The sequence below is a fragment of the Acromyrmex echinatior genome, chromosome 17 (assembly GCF_024713525.1).
Source record: "Acromyrmex echinatior isolate Ae372 chromosome 17, ASM2471352v2, whole genome shotgun sequence".
NCBI classification, from domain to species: Eukaryota; Metazoa; Arthropoda; class Insecta; order Hymenoptera; family Formicidae; genus Acromyrmex; species Acromyrmex echinatior.
Window position 1 is genome coordinate 5661903 of NC_141868.1, and position 18547 is coordinate 5680449.

At 30.5% G+C, this 18547-nt stretch overlaps 2 protein-coding genes across 2 annotated transcripts; both read right to left on the bottom strand.

Annotated features, from left to right (window-relative positions):
* Nucleotides 1-85: 85 nt before the first annotated feature.
* On the bottom strand, nucleotides 86-4330 carry Arpc2 (Actin-related protein 2/3 complex, subunit 2). Its single transcript, XM_011053585.2, has 7 exons — nucleotides 4121-4330; nucleotides 3313-3406; nucleotides 3141-3240; nucleotides 2859-3060; nucleotides 2092-2312; nucleotides 1491-1692; nucleotides 86-989 (listed from the first exon to the last, which is right to left on the bottom strand). Exons 1-7 carry the CDS (start codon nucleotides 4192-4194, stop codon nucleotides 962-964), a joined length of 921 nt encoding a protein of 306 aa, XP_011051887.1. The 5' UTR covers nucleotides 4195-4330; the 3' UTR covers nucleotides 86-961.
* A 71-nt stretch (nucleotides 4331-4401) lies between these two features.
* On the bottom strand, nucleotides 4402-17820 carry LOC105144609 (uncharacterized). Its single transcript, XM_087414932.1, has 5 exons — nucleotides 17203-17820; nucleotides 9730-11231; nucleotides 8961-9130; nucleotides 8293-8794; nucleotides 4402-8213 (listed from the first exon to the last, which is right to left on the bottom strand). Exons 2-5 carry the CDS (start codon nucleotides 10991-10993, stop codon nucleotides 8116-8118), a joined length of 2034 nt encoding a protein of 677 aa, XP_087271058.1. The 5' UTR covers nucleotides 10994-11231; nucleotides 17203-17820; the 3' UTR covers nucleotides 4402-8115.
* Nucleotides 17821-18547: the final 727 nt, after the last annotated feature.

Below are 18547 nucleotides of genomic sequence, written 5' to 3' on the forward strand. Positions count from 1 at the left end.
TGGTTGCTTAATTGGATCTGTTCCGACACTCCCTATTTTACGCCACTTACTGATTACAGATCAATACTACAGGTGTGGGAGTATATTTTGTAGATTGTTAATGTTGTTTTATTATCTCTCACAATAATCGGATGTATAGTCATTATGTAGACGATAAAAATATCGAAAAAGGGAACAATTGCGCTATTATTTAACAATACTTATCCGCTCGACAATCCGCTTATCGAATCGAAATGCAATGTGAAATTGTTAATCTATCTTTCCTTCAATGATTTTTTTTTATTTCAGTTACTTCTGGCGATTCAAATGTTGCTCTAAAAATTTCGCGACAAAATATAAATCACAGACTTAATGGATTGAGAGTTTAAACATATTTTAACTTTTTTTTTAAGAATATTTCGTGATTTCATCTAAGAGATATCATCATAACGCTAATCTGTATTCGATGTATTCGTCCAAAATAGACATAGTTCAGAATGTCGTAACATATAATAAATTGTTTGAAGTAACAACTAGTGTAATATATAACTGAATACGAATTTCTTGAAGCGGCACCGTATTTGAACCTTAAATCACTGTAAAAATCGGTAAAACGTTTCGCAACGAGCGATATTCTTCGCAATAGCAGTAACTGTCAACCATTAGTACACAGATGCAACTCCAGCGTCTTCAAATATCCTTTTCTGGATAATCGAGACATAGTCGTGTGATCCGGCACAAATTTCCGATTCTCCTTTTCCATTTTCTTCCTTAATCGTTTAACGCGGCTTTTAACTACGTCTTTCCGAAATATTGGGCACTGTTCGAGAAAGGTTGAAACTCAAAGCACTTAGCTCGCTGAATCGAAGGATATCTTCGCAGGAAATCTCGTTCTTAAGACGTTTCAGACCACACTAGCCGCGCAATAATCCTTTGCCCTCTTTTCTTGAAAAGTGTTAATACTTTCGCTCCTACGGCACGTTCATTCTTTCCTGATGAATGTCCGTCCCCTGAAAAAAATTACAAGTAAATTAAACAAATAAATTATACAATAAATTTGACAATAAAATATTGTATTAAATTATAAACGTATAAGAAAAAATTTTGCAATTGATTTAAAAGATCTAAAAACAAAGTTAATATGAGGAAATTACAATAACGCAATGAAAAATTTACAAAGATATTATTTCAAGAATTACAAAGAAATTATTTCAATTATTTTATCTAATAATTTCTTGAATATTTTAAAGTAGCTTAATAATTAATATAAAAAAATATATAATTAAATAAGTAATTGTGATAAAATTATGTAAATGTAATGTATAATTATATGTAATGTATAATTGTGATAAAAGATTTTAAATAATTATAAATAATAATTATATATATATATATATATATATATATAAAAAATTATTTATTATGTATTTGGATTAATTAAGATTAACAATTTATTTTTATTATAATTTATTCTGTAATGTTTTGCGAGACTAACAGAGATAAAAACTTACGTGATAGTCTTCTTCTCAGTGTTTTTGGATTGAGATCGCGCTCTATTTAACACCTTGAGAAAATCTGTTGTCTTAGTACGCATTCTCGAGTGAATGTAAACTTTACTGCACTTGATATGATAGTGCAAATAATTCCTAAACATGTGTATCAGGTCGATAGTGTTATCGCGAGCTTCTCGATTGGTATGACGTGGAAACAATACTGTAAAAATATAAAATAAACCGATATAAGTTTAAAAAAGTAAGTAGTTTAAAAAAGTTTAAAAAAGTAATATTACACAAATCTATCGTATGTTCAACTTGAAATATTTAGATGGTAGAAAATGTTACACAAATATGCATCAGTAATATTCGTAACATTTCTCTCAGATAATCTTCAAAACAATTCCTTAAAATTTAAAGATTTGCTAATAAAGTTGCACAAATATTAAATTATCTTTAATATAAAACGTATAATTTAAATCTGAAAGTTTTCTAACAGAAGATTTTTCTTTTTCATTTTTTTTTATACAAATAAATAAAAGAAGATTTACTGTAACATCGCGTTGATGCGATTTATTGAGTGCAAACAATATAAATATAAATTTTAAAGTTTCTTCACCGAATGTGATGTAGCCAATGCAATCTCCGACCGCCGCCTCGGAATCTTGCAATTCCAACGGCGGTTCACGATGATTGAACAAGACTTGCGGAGCAGTGTGGCTCGCGCGCCTGCCTTCTTTCAGTTCTTGAAGAAACAATTTACCAATAACCATGTCGTCCTCGTCCTTGAATATTGTACTGAACACTACAGTGACCCTGTCGCTCTTAGCCTCCACGTACCTTGATGAGAATTAATCAGAGTTAATAATAATGAAATAAATAATTATAAAATTTACACAACAATATTATTAGACATCAAAATTTGCTTAGATCGAATGAGGCTCTCTCTTCGCTTACGTGTTAATCATACCAATTTTTCACTTATTCATTGTTAAAAATAATAGAAATAACAATTAAGTCGTGTCAAATACATAGAGACGTATGCCTACTGAAAAAACATGTATACACATAGTATTGATGAAATTATATAATTAAAACACGTAATGGATTGTCCCAAATCAGTATATGATTTTTTAAACTACGTAATTTGAAAAGTCATATGACATGTTCTTTTTTCTTCTATTTCTATCATTCAATTCTTTAAAATTTGACAACTATAAAATCACATGACGAATAAAATTATTTCTAATATCATATTTTTCAATATCATATTTTACGTCATTTTAAAAAATCACATACTGGAACAATTTGTTACATGATTTACATGTTTTAATTACACGATCATGTAACGTTGTGACATAATTTTTTTCAGTAGGGAGTTCTTACATTGTTTCCTCATCTCGATATTGGATTACAGCTCTCTTCTGTACTGGCCTGCCTGGAGAATCGCAGTATTCTTCCTGGAAGTCAAAGTATTTCTCGAAGACACTAGCGAAGCAATGCCTCTTCAACAGGGCAACTTTCCTCACTAACGCCTCCCAATCCTCTGGTAATTTCTCTAGATCTATGAGAACTGATACGTTATAACCTGTAACAACGGTAAACAATGTCAAGCGGTTTATTACATTCGTCCAGAAGTTGGAAAATGATTAAAATCAGGAATCTAACTGCTCTCCGGTGCAATAAGATGAGCTCCATACTCTCGTTTGAGCAACTCGTCTGCGCCATGCTCTTGCAACTGTTTATAAAATTTGAGCAATATACTAATCTGCAAAAAAGGACGAATATTAGAAAATTAGTTTTTAAATGTTAAAAACGAAAAATAAGTGTGTCCACTTACTCTAAGCTTCGACTTGTCTCCACTGAGGTTTGAAATATGAAACAATACCCCATCAAAGTCTGCTATGACTACGTCCGTCGATTCCTGTTTATGTCTACAAACAAAAGGTCGCTAATCATAAAAACTGTCAATTTGACAAGACTTTACAACTACAGCAGATCTGGATGAGCCAAGGGAGTAAAAGCTGAGAAAAATATGAGAACAATTCTAGAACTTCACAAAGATAACACACAAATATAGATTACAAGTTAAAAAAAATACTAAAAATAAAATTTTAGAGATAACATTTTAAAACAGAAAATAACGCAAAGCAAAGTTCAAAGAAGTTTATAATAGAAGAGGTAATGAGAAGACAAATAAAAAAGCCAAAAATCTTTTAACATTTCTCATCACTCCAAGGGATGTGTTAAAGACGTCGTTCAAGAATGTCCTAGGGACGCATCCCTCTAATAAAGTGTGCCACGTGAATTAGAAAAACGAGGGTTCGTAAATATAGTAAATCCGGATGGGTTTCAGCTTAAAGAAGCTGAAAGAAATATTTGGAGTAAAATATGAATGAGATCTCGAGGCGGAGGAATGAGGTAAGATGAGATGAACGCAGCCAAGAACGGAGAAAACGGAGAAAGAAGGGGAATTGAAAGGGAAGAAAGTCTAGATTTGACGAATCTTTTGAAATAGGAATTTCTCGTGGAGAAACGGACGCGGCACCGCCCCGGCGCCACGTCTTGCGGATTGAGGTTAGGATACGCGGTGATCGAGACGGGCACCGGGATTCCCGACAGGACCGCACGACACGCAAGACGCTTACCCCGATAGGGCATTCTTGATTTTATTCGTCAACGTTTCCTCGAGTATCCTGTTGTGTATCTCGAGCAGGATCATGATTACTACGTCTGGCAGGAAGAGTCGATACGTGATACGTGGCGATAACGATAACCCCCGGATAGATCCCACAAAACCGCGACGGATTTGTCATCCGTACGTATGTATGTAACGCCGTTGACTAATGCCCGCTGCCCGCCCAATCCCTCGCACTCTGTCGGTATAACAGATAACAAATATACCGCTCGTTACTGTCGGTAAAGCAGATTTTGCACTCTTGAAGAAGATCAATCTTTATTTATTTTAGATCGAATTAATACTTATCAATTTAATATGAAGAAAGATATATTGAAAGAGAAGTTAATAGTTATTAATTACTTATTTTAAGTACTAAAAGTTTACACTGTTGTTTAGAGTTTAATAAAAAATTAATCATTATCTTCCAAGATTAATCCTTTCATACCTGATTTTATTGGAACCATGTTAAAATAATTTTTTTTAATTCAATTCAAAGCATTTTAATTGTAACTTCAATTGTACTTTTAATATTCAAAATAAGTGATTAATAGGTTAATACTAAAATTATATTTATTTCTATAAAGGTAGTTATTTATTTTATAAACTTACGGCATAAAGTTATTTTTTTTATAAATTCTACATCACAAAGTTGCAGTATCTGCATTGCTGCAACATTGCATGTTACAGCAATATTACAGAGATTTTGCAGCGATATTGCTGTAAATTCTGTGCCGTGTAGGAAGTATTTCTCCCATATATTGATTATCTAAGAAAAAGCTAGAGATTGTTTCTTGTTATCGAATTAATTGGACGCTGATTAGATTTTTATAATTTCTTTATTGCAAAATGGTACAAAATTTTCTATTTTTTGAGACTGTCAGAAGTACATTTAGAGCAAAAATAAAACAAAATACGAGTTTATTTAGTAAAAAGTCAGAAATAAAAACAAATTCTTTGTACTACCCGAGTTTATTACGTAACAAAAAAATTAAAATGTAAAAAAAATATATTGGATCAGTGCAAAAGTTCGTGCCCGATTTGTAAATAAAAGTCAAGCAGTTATTGATATAAAAAACCCACCTTTATTGATCAATGTATTCGCCACCATTTTCGACAATCATTTTCCAACGTTCAACTAATTTATGGATACATTTGAAAAAATTGCGTGGTTTTGCGTCAAAGAATGCGATGAAGTGATTTTTGACAGCCTCCACAAAATCGAAATTCTGGCCAATTAATCGTTTTGTAATGACCGAAACAAATAAAAATCGGAGAGTACGATGTCCGGAAAATATGGTGGATGCAATAAAATTTCCCATTTCAATTGTTTCAATTTGTCGAAAGTCATTTTCGAAGAGTACGGTCTTGTCATGATGGAAGATGACGCCTCTACGAACCAAGATCAGGCATTTTTTTTTTTTATTAATGCGTCCACTTTGGTTAGTTGTTGGCAGTACTTTTTTGAATCAATCGTTTGGCCAACAGGAAGGTGGAACTCAAAATATATAATACCTTAGCAACCCCATCAAACGCATAGCAAGATCTTTTCCGGCAACTCAGCTTTAGCGATTGAATTTGCCGGTTCATTTGCTTCCTTCCAAGTACGCTTGCGTTTGACATTGGTATACAGGACCCATTTTTCGTCAGCCACCAAACGATCCAAAAGAACCTCTTTTTCCAGGCGTCTGAGCATAGAAATGGCTACGGAAATGTAGTCTAACTTATTTTTTTCGAACAATGAATGCGGTATCCAAGTGTTGAGCTTCTAAATGAGTCCCTTAAACTCCGACCCTTAATCTTCTTTAAACTTCGACACGCGGTTGATCGATCGATGTTCAGAACTTCAGCAACCTCTTCGAAATGCGTACATTGTTTGCTATTAATGGCATCGTCACCGACGGAAGGAGGAGATTCGTCTTCGAGATTAAAATCACCACGACGAAATCTAGCAAACCACTTCTTCATCGTTCGAAAGGCTGGTGGGGCTGGTGCACCATCCAAATAAACTTCCTGAATATTTTTTCCGTATTGCTAACGGTTGTTCCTTTCCGAAACTCCCCAACAAACGAGAATGGATTGAAATGAATTCAGATTTTCAGAAATATTGATTCACGAATGTTAAAATGAATGTTTTTCAATCCTGAATGCATTTTTATTCATTTATAGGAATTGCATGGAGCATATCTCTACGTCTTTCAATCTAAAAATAATATTAGCTTTTTCTGTGCATTGTGAATACTGTTCAATTCAAAATTTTGAATAGGAAATGTAGTTTTTCAATCCAATTGCATCCAATTGAATCTAATTGAATCCAATTGAATCCAATTAAATAAAAAAAAAGTATTCGCTATTTAAAATACGCATTCGGATAGAAAAAAATTTCAATCCATTTTAATCCATTCTCGTTTGTTGGGTCTTAAAGCGTCACATGTCGAAAATGCAAGATTTCTCCTTATCCATCTTCAATGATTTTTTTTCACGACTTAAATTCAACCAAATCAACGACTATTATCTCGTCGGTGACCAAATCAAACACTTCTGATGCTCAAATATCACTTATGATTGTTATTTTTCCAAACGATATATAATATGCATACATAAACAACAACAGAGTCGCCATGCTACTTCATCAGTTTAAGCTTATACGAATTGGGCACGAATTTTGCACTGATCTATACATAGTGTCCCATAATGATTAATTAATATTTTAGGGAGTGAACAAGGATGAAGTTTTGAACTAAAAGTTCCTTTACCTCATTTCCTTTGCACTAAATTTTGACCATATTTATTTACAATTATTACTATTTATTGATTTATTGATTTGTTAATATACAAAATTAGAATAAAGTTTCAATCAGGATAATGCATAGCAAACGCGAGGAATCCCATAGCGTACTACGCTCCTGCATACTCTGGCTGCGTGCCATCTGATTGATCAACTGTAATCGTTAACTCGATAAGTAATTGTCTGAGCCAAAAAAGGAACTTTTAGTTCAAAATTTCATCCTTGTTCACTCTCCGAAATATTAAACCTTACTGTATAAGTATTGGTCACTAGTGACCGAACGATTCCTGTTCGTGCAAGTTTCTTTAAATTTTTCGATAATTGTAAATTAGATATACTACATTTTATTATTTTTCAAAATAAAGTTCAATATTTATTCTAGAAAGTTGAAAGATGTTGGTGGATGTTGGTGAATTTTTAGATATTTTTTAAATCATTCTGAATAGATGAAAAAAACGGACGGATCTATAATAATGACTCATACTTGTATAGATAAGACACCAAATTATATCTTGTACGGTATCTGTAAGGGTTAATTAATCGTTATGGGACACTCTGTATACAATTGTAAATATAAGTAAGTAATAAAATAAAATTATAGTGTTATCTAAAATATTAAAAATATTTAATTATTAATATTTTGTAGTAAAGATTCAGATTTATAAAAAAAAAAACCAATCTGCGCGTACTTATATTATCATATTTTAAAAAGCTTAAATTATCTTGGCGGAAAAATTTTACGAAAAACATAGATTGAGACTTGACACAAGATCTTAGAAATGTAATATAATATAGAGTGTCGAAGGCGAAGGATTTCTTGGTTTTTTTAAATAATTAACGCCACTTTACGTTTCACTACGAATATCTGAGAAAAACTAAGAATTTCTAAGACAAACAAACCTCACTCTACATTCTACTACAAATATCTAAGAAAAATTAAGAATTTCTAAAATCTTGTTCCAATCTATGTAGTTTTTCCGTACTTTTTTATAAACATTTTTTTTCCAGAGTAATAAGTGAGATATTGTTTATTAATTGAATCTTATTAATTTATTCTGAAGTCATATTATTAGGTGTTGGAATTAATTCGTAGCGTTTTTTAATGAAAGAATGTTATTTATTTCACATGAGCATTAAAAAATACATTAATGAAAGTACTTCCCATCACTTGTAAAACGCTACGAATTAATTCCAACACCTAATATATAATCCACGTTGTATAATTTCAATAATGCTTGTTTAGCCATTTTTATCTTTGCATCCTTTATTTTTGCAGCTGGAAAATAAAAATGGTTATTTATATATGTATAATAATTTCAAAATATTTTATGATAATTCGTAAAATATATACGTACCTGTTCCTGAAAATTCCATTCCATTAATTTTAGTAGTTATAGTAAATATCTCATGTGGTATTTTATTAATACGATTCACAATATATATTAGATTAGGATGCATACGATTCAGTAATTCAACTAGATTTTTTGTAGGATTACGGATCTGAAGATTTTTGATTGTCTCTTGACAAACTTCGTTCCGAGTTTTAATATTTTCATCAATAGAATTCGATGTTCTCTCATTATTCCAATCAAGTATAAGTTTATAAAGTGCAAAATTGGCGAATGCATTCCATGAAATCTCATCTTTAGCACTCATGACTATGGCGTTTTGTGCATCAATCTTTTCTTTGTTTTTATCCACAGATGAATTAGCAGCTTGTGTATCGGATTGAAATGTACATGTTTTAGATTTTGTTACCATTTTGTCAAAAAATACATCTTTTAATATCTTTTCAGCTATATCTTCACGAGCAAGTGATTTAGATAGTCCTTTTCCATAATAATGTTTACCATTAAACTGTAAATAAATGTTATTAAAGCATTAGTGGCTGATTTACATCACCCTTGAATATTATTAAAGCACATTGAAGATAAGATGACATGCAGCATAATATTATAAATAATATTTCTCTAATATTGTAAGAATTATAATAAATTATTAATTAAAATAACAAAATAATTACCTTAGCATGAGCGGTAAAACACGATTTTGTAAGCATCTCAAATTTTATTTCTTCAGAGTTCCATCCATATAAAGTTTTAGCTTTTATTACACATAATACCATGTATGCATTTTTGGGTTGTAGAGGTTTCGTTAGTTTTACTTCTAGACGATGTAATCTGTTATAAATGACTTTAACAAAAAAATCGTCACATCAATATGTTACCATACATATAATATTACATAAACAATTACAATTTATTTTATATATTAATAAAAAAATTGATTACGAGAGTCTCGAACCATGAACATTCAATGCTTCTAAATCTTCAAATTTGTGAAATATCATCCTCAAAAGGAAAAGATTTAATTTCATATTACGAATATTGCTACAATTCTTTTCTTTTATATGTATTCTTAAATTCTTTTTTATATAAATTCTTCAATTTATTTATTCTTATATATAATATATAGATAATATTAGGTGTAGTAAAAAGAAATCCATTATTTTTACTACACCTAATAGTTATACTTCACAAGATTTTTAAACATATGATTGTAAAGATGTATGTGAAATAATGTTTAAAAAATTATGAAAATCTATGAGTGAAACTATTTATATGTATTAATTACTTACATTAATTATTTAGAATATTAGCATATATACAGGAGAATTACGTGTCTCTATTGTATACTCTTATTATTTAAATTGTCTTAAATATTTAAATTATGATCCTAGAGATTAAAAAGATATAATATATTTTTATAATCTTTAATTTAAAAATACTTACAATTATATTCTTTCTTTTGCAATCTTAATTGGGCACCTTTAAAGTCAATATCTATTTTCTCAGGATTTACATTCATATTAGAATTGTTATTAGCTACATTTGGAGCAAGTATCGGAGGAGGTATACAGGGCTGAGAACTTATCGATGTAGTTTGTTCAATAGTTGGTTGCGTACTTGCTGTACTTGGATTTAAGATCGAATTCAACTGCTTTAAAGTCGAGTCCAATTGCTTCAAGATTAACTTCAATTGCGGCAATGATTGCGCATCTTGTGAGTTAACATCCGTGTTCTCAAGATCTACATTTCCACCATAATTATCATCCGTATTAGAATAGCTATCCGTATTAGAATCATTATTAGTTGAGCTTGGAGCAAATACTGCAGGAGGCATACAAAGCTGAGAAATTGTTGATGTAGTTTGTTCAACAGTTGGTTGCGTATTTGCTGTACTTGGATTTACGATCGAATTCAACTGCTTTAAAATCGAGTCCAATTGCTTTAAGATTAACTTTGATTGCGGCAATGATTGTTGCGCATCTTGTGAGTTAACATTTATGTTTTCAAGATTTACATTTCCACCATAATTATTATCCGTATCAGAATTGCTATTCGTATCAAAATTATTATCAGTTGAGCTACTTGGAGTAGGTACTGCAGGAGGCATACAAGGGAGAGAAGTTATCGGTGTAATTTGTTCAACAACTGAATTAACATCCATGTTTTCAAGATTTACTTTTCCATCATACATGTCATCCATAATGCCATCATAAATGTCATCTATTTTATAATAAATGTCATCCAAATCATAATAGCTATCCATATCAGAATCATTATTAGTTGAGCATGGAGCAGGTACTGCAGGCGGCATACAAGGGTGAGAAATTATCGGTGTAGTTTGTTCAACAACAGCTGGCAAATTAACATCTATATTTTCAAAATTTACGTCTCCACCATACATGTCGACCGTATCAAAATTGTCATCTGTATCAGAACTGTCATCCGTACTTTGCTTCAATGGAGGTGAATTTGATGCTTGTTGCTGCTGTGCTTGTATGATCTGTTGGTTTATTTGTTGTTTATTGTATTGCACAGTCTCTTCTACGATCTGTACGTTTATTTGTTCTTGCGGTTGGTTATCTTGCAAGACAAGTTCGGTATCTGATATGATTTCAAAACTTCCATTATTAGAATTGTCCGTATCAGAATCATTACTAGCTGAGCTTGGAACAGGTACTGCAGAAGGCGTACAAGACTGGGAAGTCATCGGTATAGTTTGCTCAGTAGCCGGCTGTGTAGTTGTTGTACTTAGCTCCAGTTGTTGCAGCAATGAAGGTGAATTTGATCGACTCAGCAGTTGATTTACTTGTTGTATAATACGATCTATTGATTTAGTGATTGTTCTGACCACTCTCAGTAATTACTGCTTCATAGTTGTTGTTGTAAATGCAACTGTTCTGGCTGCTGCTTTTATAGTTGTAACTTCTGCTGCTGTCCTTGTTGTACTGTAATAATTGTTTTAAAATTATTTTAGTTATTGTGTGTATGCTATATTATAGTTATAATACAGAACTGTGTTAATGTAGTTGCTAATATCTACGTTTGATTTTATAATTGTTATCAATCTTTATGAGTTCTTACATTGTTTCATTCACAATTACTTTATTGAATCGAAGTAGATTGCGATGCTTGATGACTTCTTTATTGTGTATGTATTATATTATGAAACAATTAAGGATAGGATCTCACAACTTTATTTAGAAATAATTCTTAATAGATCTTATTTTCTAATATTGTAATAAACATCCTTAAAAATAAAAAAGTTTTATAATTATTCGCGGTCTTGTTATAAATTATATGCGAGTTGATTTGTAAAATAAAGTCCCTTTAATTTGTCGCGCGTTAAAAACCTTTGATACGCGGAAATATTTCGACAGCTTCAAAGATTCTTGACATAAGTGGCCAATCACTCTTTAGCATATTACTCTTTCTCGATAGCGTTAATTCTCAAACAATCACGAACTATCACAAAAACGATTAAAAACAATAATAATTACAAACGAACTCTCAAATTCTAAATATATAAATAAAAATAGGTTAGTGAGAGTTAACGCGACTAAATAGTGCAAATTATTAGCTAGAATAATTTTAATACTCTGTAGTTATCTTTATTTGAACGATTCAACTATCTTTGGAGTCCTTCTCAGAAATGTAGATACTTATAAAAGTAGAGAAAGCTCACATATCTATAATGATGAAGTCACTTACAAATTGACAAAGATAAAGCGTTATCATTATAGAAAGAGAAACATATATACAAATTGCACATGTTAAGATAATTTAATTTCGTTGTTGAATATATATATATATATCTGAATTTTTGATATTACAATCTGTATTTAATTTCGTTGTTAAATATATAATAAAGCTCCATGATACGTTTCTCTGTCTATAATAATAACGCTTTATCTTTACCAATTTGTTACTTGATTATTATGGATTTGTGAGCTACCTATACTTTTGTATCTATATATACATTGTTGAGGAGGACTCCAAAGAGAATTGAACCGTTCAAATAAAGAAGACATCATTCTAACAGAACATTCTACAGAATAAAATTATTCCCTAATAATTTGCATAATAATTCGTTTAGCCGCGCTGACTCTCATGTTAATCTACTTTTATTTATTTGTATGTTATTTAAAAATCATTAAGTCAGCCACCAGGTCAGCCATCGATTATGTATCTTTTTTATATATGTACATGTATACATACATGAAGTTTTTACTTTTCACGTTTTCGTTCAAGAGAAAAAAGTTACATGATCGATCAGGAAGGGTTTGGCGAATACAAGTTCGGAGAGCGGAAAGGACAATATTCAAATAAAATTCATAGTATTTAAAAATAATAAAAATAAATATTTTCACAAATTGAATTCGTCACAATACAATATAATAAGTAATATTTACGGCACACGATTGGAAGGAATGTGGTAGCTCGGTAATCTAATTAAATGTCTCATTAAGGATGTAGGGAAGACGCGACTAATAGATTCATTTTTTAGTTTCGAATTTTTATAAATAAAATTAAGAGACTTATCGAAAAAATGAATTCTACATCACACTATCAGATGCCAAATCTATAAGTATATTAATAAATAGAGATACCACATCCAGGAAACCATGTGGTATCTCTATTTATTAATATACTTATAGATTTGGCATCTGATAGTGTGGTTGTAAGGTGGGATGCTATATCCAAGAAGACTAAAATTCCTTTGGACGAGTTTTTGATTGCCTTTCGGATGGTTCTAAATTCGACGGTTTTTATTTTTAATAAAAAAATATACAAGCAGATATTTGGGATCCCCATGGGTTCACCTTTGTCACCTGTTGTTGCAAATATTGTTATGCAGGACTTTGAAAAAATGGCTATTGGCCAATGCTGCCTTGTCGACTGCTATTTTACTATCAATACATTGATGATATTATCTTAGCCGCTCTGAGAGTGTTTGTGATATTTTGGATATTTTTAATTCGTTACATGCTAAATTGCAGTTCACCATGGAGATTGGCCTTGATGGAAAAATAAGTTTTTTAGATATGATGTTGATTATTGAAGAACGGAATCTCATTTTTGATATATACCATAAAGCAACCTTTTCCGGCAGATTTCTTAATTTCCATTCACACCATCTACTTTGTCATAAAAGAGGTGTAATTTATGGAGTCGTGGATAAGATTTTTTGTTTGTGTCATCCGAAATTCCAACAAAATAATTTGATTGACGCTATTAAGATTTTTTTTACAGAATGAGTATTCATTACGTTTTATTTTTTCGACTATTCATAATAGAATCAAATATCACATTAATAAGATTAATAATTTGAATAAGAATAAAGATGACACTGAGAAGAAGTTTTTTACGATTCCATATGTTAATACGATATCCGAAAGATTTATACCTATTGTTAATATGTTTAATTGTAAATTGGCTTTTACTATTCCTAACACATTAAGAAGTTTCATAAGGAGAGGAAAGGATGATTTAGAACATGTGATTTAGAACACGTTCAGAATCAAAATGTAGTCTACAGAATATCTTGCGAAGATTGTGATGCCAGTTACGTTGGCCAAACTAAAAGACAATTAAAGACCAGATTGCATGTTTGAACATGTTTCTGATATCAATATAAGTTCAAAATCTCCATCAGTGATTTCTAACCATCGTATTGAGGAGAATCATAACTTTAAATGGGATAAAGTGGAAATATTAGATGTAGAGCCTTCATAAATAAATAAAAGGTTGATAACTGAAATGGTCCATATTAAAAAACAGAAGCATGGGATTAATAGACAAAATGACACGGAGTCTTTGCCGGATTTGTATTCTGACATTATACATTCTCTTTCTCCTTTCTAACATCTTCTTTCCTTTTCCCCCTATTTTTCCGTTTTCCGTTCTCGATAATGTTTTTCTGCTTGACATTTCGTTTTTTGACATCGTGTAAATCAGATGCTTGTTACCTTTGCGAATTTGCTTATAATAACTTATTAAATTAAAAAGACTATTTTATTCTACCACGAAATGGTCCATATTTTACATTTTTTTCTCGTTGTGTATTATTGGACTCTTAACAGATTTACTAAGGTACATTATCATATTATTAATTTTTATGTGATTAATATTAATTCTTTTTGTTTACGGTTACTTTTCCAGAATTTTCTTATGACTTTAATTCTTGATAAAAATGACTCGCAGCGTATTACACAGAAAGAAGAAATTTTATATTAAGGAATTGTAAGAATATTGTAAGATTATGTACGAATTTTTAATTTAGAACGATATTTATATTAATGTAAGATTGCATTGAAAATGACTCGATTGGAGTTGAAACGTTTGTTTTATTTTATTTTAATTGTTTTGTATTAGTTTTGCTTATTTAAATTATAATTCTTTTATACGTTATTGGTTTTTTGCCCTTCTTTTATACTACCTTTTGTTTATATAAATAAAATTTATGTAATAAAAAACGTAAATATTAAATTAATAGATAGTTTAACATTTAATACGCATTCGATATTAGAGATTTCTATTCCTAACGTAAAAACTCGCTGTTTTTAGGTTAAAAGCTGATTCTACTGGGGATCTATTAGGGATTGTACAATTTAATCTGTTTTTAATACATTTGTACAATTGTACATTATAGCAGCTTTATCCCAACCAAAATCGCTATTCATTGTATAACGCACTTTATATACTTTATATGCACTCTTTATCTACCTCTTTTAAAATAAGATTAATTCTTTTACCAAAGAATAATTTGCCTTTACGCACATATATCCGTCACAGAGCAAAGTAACGACAAACAAAATCGACATGCTCTATTACGATATTGTTCCATCTAGTTATTCATTATATTATTTACACTGCCACTAAAGTCTGCTGTAATATCTTGTTGCGAACACATCTATGATAGAAGTTTTGTCACAATTTTAAAAAATCGTACATCTAAGTAAATATTTTTATTCTTAAAGTTTTTGTTTTACGATATATAATTGTCTGAGATATTTGATTTCTACTTAGATAGTAAGTGTAGTTCTTACTTAATAAAGTTCAACAGATTTTTTGTGTCTTTGTTATCGTTATTTATCGTTATATTAATGTTTTTAAAAAATGAACGGATGGAGATAGTAGACTAACCACAGCATGAACTGTATGACTCATTTAGTGACAACTTTTATAGTACTTACTCAAAATTTTATTCCTTTAAAGAGATTTTCCTCAGTGGTAAATGTTATAAATTTAGTTCCCTCATATCCAATCTCGAAAACTAGGCTTCGACGTATTTTTGCACGAAATGAACAAATTTTCCAAAAAGAAGTATTGTTTTGCCCTGCGAAGCGAATGTTTGTGTTTAAAATATATTTTTATAAAAGTTTTATTAATATGTAGCCAAAGATGTAGCTTAAAATACATTAATCTTTATTTTAATAATCTTAGTCGAATTACCTCGGTGTCGGGGCTAATTGAATCAGAAAAATGCATTTTTTTTTTCATATTAGTTATCAATTTCCCCTTATTATTAAAATATCATTAGGTAGTCAAATGTATGTAGTAATTGGTGTAGAATTCATTTTTTCGATAAGTCTCTTAATTTTATCTATAAAAATTCGAAACTAAAAAATGAATCTATTAGCCGCGTCTCCCCTACATCCTTAATGAGACATTGGTATTTAATTAGATTACCGAGCTACCACATTCCTTCCAATCGTGTGCCGTAAATATTGCTTATTATATTGTATTGTGACGAATTCAATTTGTGAAAATATTTATTTTTATTATTTTTATATGCACTAGTGCACATTAGTGCATCCTAGCCGAAATCGTTATAGATTTGTTCGCGCGCTCGCTCCAACATGCTCCAACATGCCCCAACATGCTCCATTTCTATCTAGTTTCTTACTCCAACGAAGCGTTTGGGTGAATAGAAGCTATAGTTCGAGCGTATTGGAACAATAGAGACGCACGTGTCTATCTGCTCCAATACCTGAGTCTTTAGAAAGTTTTAGGCTAATTCTACAATGTGCTCTTTGTTTCTTGTTTTTTGCTATTTATTCTCTGTTTGTTTCTTGCCTTTTTGGTCAATAAGATAAGAGACAAACAACAAGAAACAGAAAACAAAAAGCACATTGTAGAATTAGCTAATGCAGCTTAGAAGGAACAAAAAAACAGACAGTCGAAAAAAGATATCGAATAGAAATAGTATCGTGATATAAATTACAAAGTAATATAAATTAGTTATTTAATACAAAGAGATGCGATAATTTAACTATAATATTGGCAAGCGCGGAAACGAATGATCAAAGTAAAATAAACGATATGTTCCGAGTAAGATACAGAAATCATAATAACCCCTCGTGGAAAAATTTCGCCGAAATTATTCCACGTTTTCATGAACACTTTTTAGAAAAATTTCAATATTTCAGAAAAATTTTAGTTTAATTTTAGCGATTTTTAGATGAAAAATTCATTTTCAGCAAAATTTTAATAAAATTTCAGAGAAATTTCAGCAAAAGTTTCAGAGAAATTTTAGTTCAATTTCAAAGATTTTCAATATATTAGCTGTAAAATTCACTTTCATTAATATATTTTCAGCACATTTAATTTCGCTGAAATGTTCCAATACGTGGAATAATTTCAAAGTTTTCATCTGGGATATCATAAGGACATCATCGTAATCTTATTTTACCTATAAATTTATTTTTAAATATTAAAATGATATAATGAATTAATGATGTTCTATGATAGCATTAAGACTTAATTATGACTTTGTGTTCTACCCGAGATTGGAAAAGGCTGCGCAAAAATAAATATTTTACTCGTGACAGACTTTTCAGAGTACAATTTCGGAATTTTTCTATGTGCGATCCGTGAAATTATAATACGTATTTTTATAAAAGGGAGATGTCTCACCAATGCGATTCCTGAATCTGTGATAGCATGTGCACCGATGACTCGTTTCTTGATAGCAATAAAGAAATGGAATCAGCAATTCATCTCACAAGTATATCCAGCTTCGTTTTCTCACAAGTACCAGCTCCAAGGACGATCATAAAGGAAGTGTTGAAAATTCTGGAGGAGGTATGCGTCCTCCACTTCTTCTTTTTGCTTTTCAGAATGATTTTCCGATTCATAACCATCGATCACAATAGCGTTTTCTCTTCAGAGAATTCCAACCTATCAGAAATCATGTATTGTGGAATGCATAGTTTCTGATAAGTTGAAATTCTTATTCTCTATCCTCTGTTCCCTGTTTCTTTTATTGTGCGGAGCCCCTTAGGATACACTGAATGCAACCGTGGTATAAGAATATAAAGGCTATTCTATTGGTCATATCGTAGCATCGGAAGCGTTGTAAATATCATGTGACTTTAAAATTGAAACGTCGGATTGGCTGAAGTAACAAGTTTGTAACTTGCGACGTCTACGATACGACCAATGTAGCCTTAAAATATTTCATTGCATAATGGCGGAAAAGTATTAGAACAACCAATCAATTGTCCAAAATTTAACACTAAATTCTAATGCACAGTTGGTAAAAACACATATATAACAATTGTAAAAAAATTAAAATTTGAAAAAATATAAAAAGCCATAAATAAATAAAATAATGGAGTATAAAATAGAATAATGTTAATAAAATTAATGATAATAATATTAATAAATATAATAATGTTAATAAATGTAATTTGATATTTAAGATCAGTTAAAATTTATTATTTATTATAACATACTATTATAAATAAATAAACACACGCTACTGCTGATGAATATTAATTTCCTTGGAAAAGCAGTAATATGTAATGCCTTTTGTATTAGAATGAAATATACGAAATATTCTTAATAAATACTCTTATAGTTTTGAACACAATATGTAGGTTGTTTCTACAAATCAAATAGAATATGCTAATTAATTATTTAGAAAAAAATTGATAAGTTATAATAAAGGAAATAGTTTATGAATGAATAAGAAACATAATTTTTTATAGACATTGTTATACATACTCTAACTGTTGTTGCTACGTAAAACTTAAAGAACTCCGCTCTTAATCACTCGGCCACTTCAGAAGAACAAACTTCTTGAAAGAATAATGTAATCAAGGAAGACGCGAAATCTGTTTCATAACGTGAAACTCTGCTTTTTGATCACTTTTAATCTAATGTACATACATACCATGGTAGTAACCATATTGCTTTTTATAATTTTGGATGAAATTATGATTAGTTTAGGAACAGCCGCCATTTTGGACTATTGCAC

Bases quoted from the DNA above. Each gene is read 5' to 3' on its own strand.
- Arpc2 (XM_011053585.2), bottom strand. From the start codon at position 4,194: ATGATCCTGCTCGAGATACACAACAGGATACTCGAGGAAACGTTGACG. The intron at 3,061-3,140 runs GTTAGATTCCTG...CCGTTGTTACAG, and splicing joins TCTTATTGCACCGGAGAGCA to GTTATAACGTATCAGTTCTC. The intron at 2,313-2,858 runs GTAAGAACTCCC...ATTCTCATCAAG, and splicing joins TATCGAGATGAGGAAACAAT to GTACGTGGAGGCTAAGAGCG.
- LOC105144609 (XM_087414932.1), bottom strand. From the start codon at position 10,993: ATGACTTCCCAGTCTTGTACGCCTTCTGCAGTACCTGTTCCAAGCTCA. The intron at 9,131-9,729 runs GTAAGTATTTTT...TTTTTGTTAAAG, and splicing joins GCAAAAGAAAGAATATAATT to TCATTTATAACAGATTACAT. The intron at 8,795-8,960 runs GTAATTATTTTG...ATTTATTTACAG, and splicing joins GTTTTACCGCTCATGCTAAG to TTTAATGGTAAACATTATTA.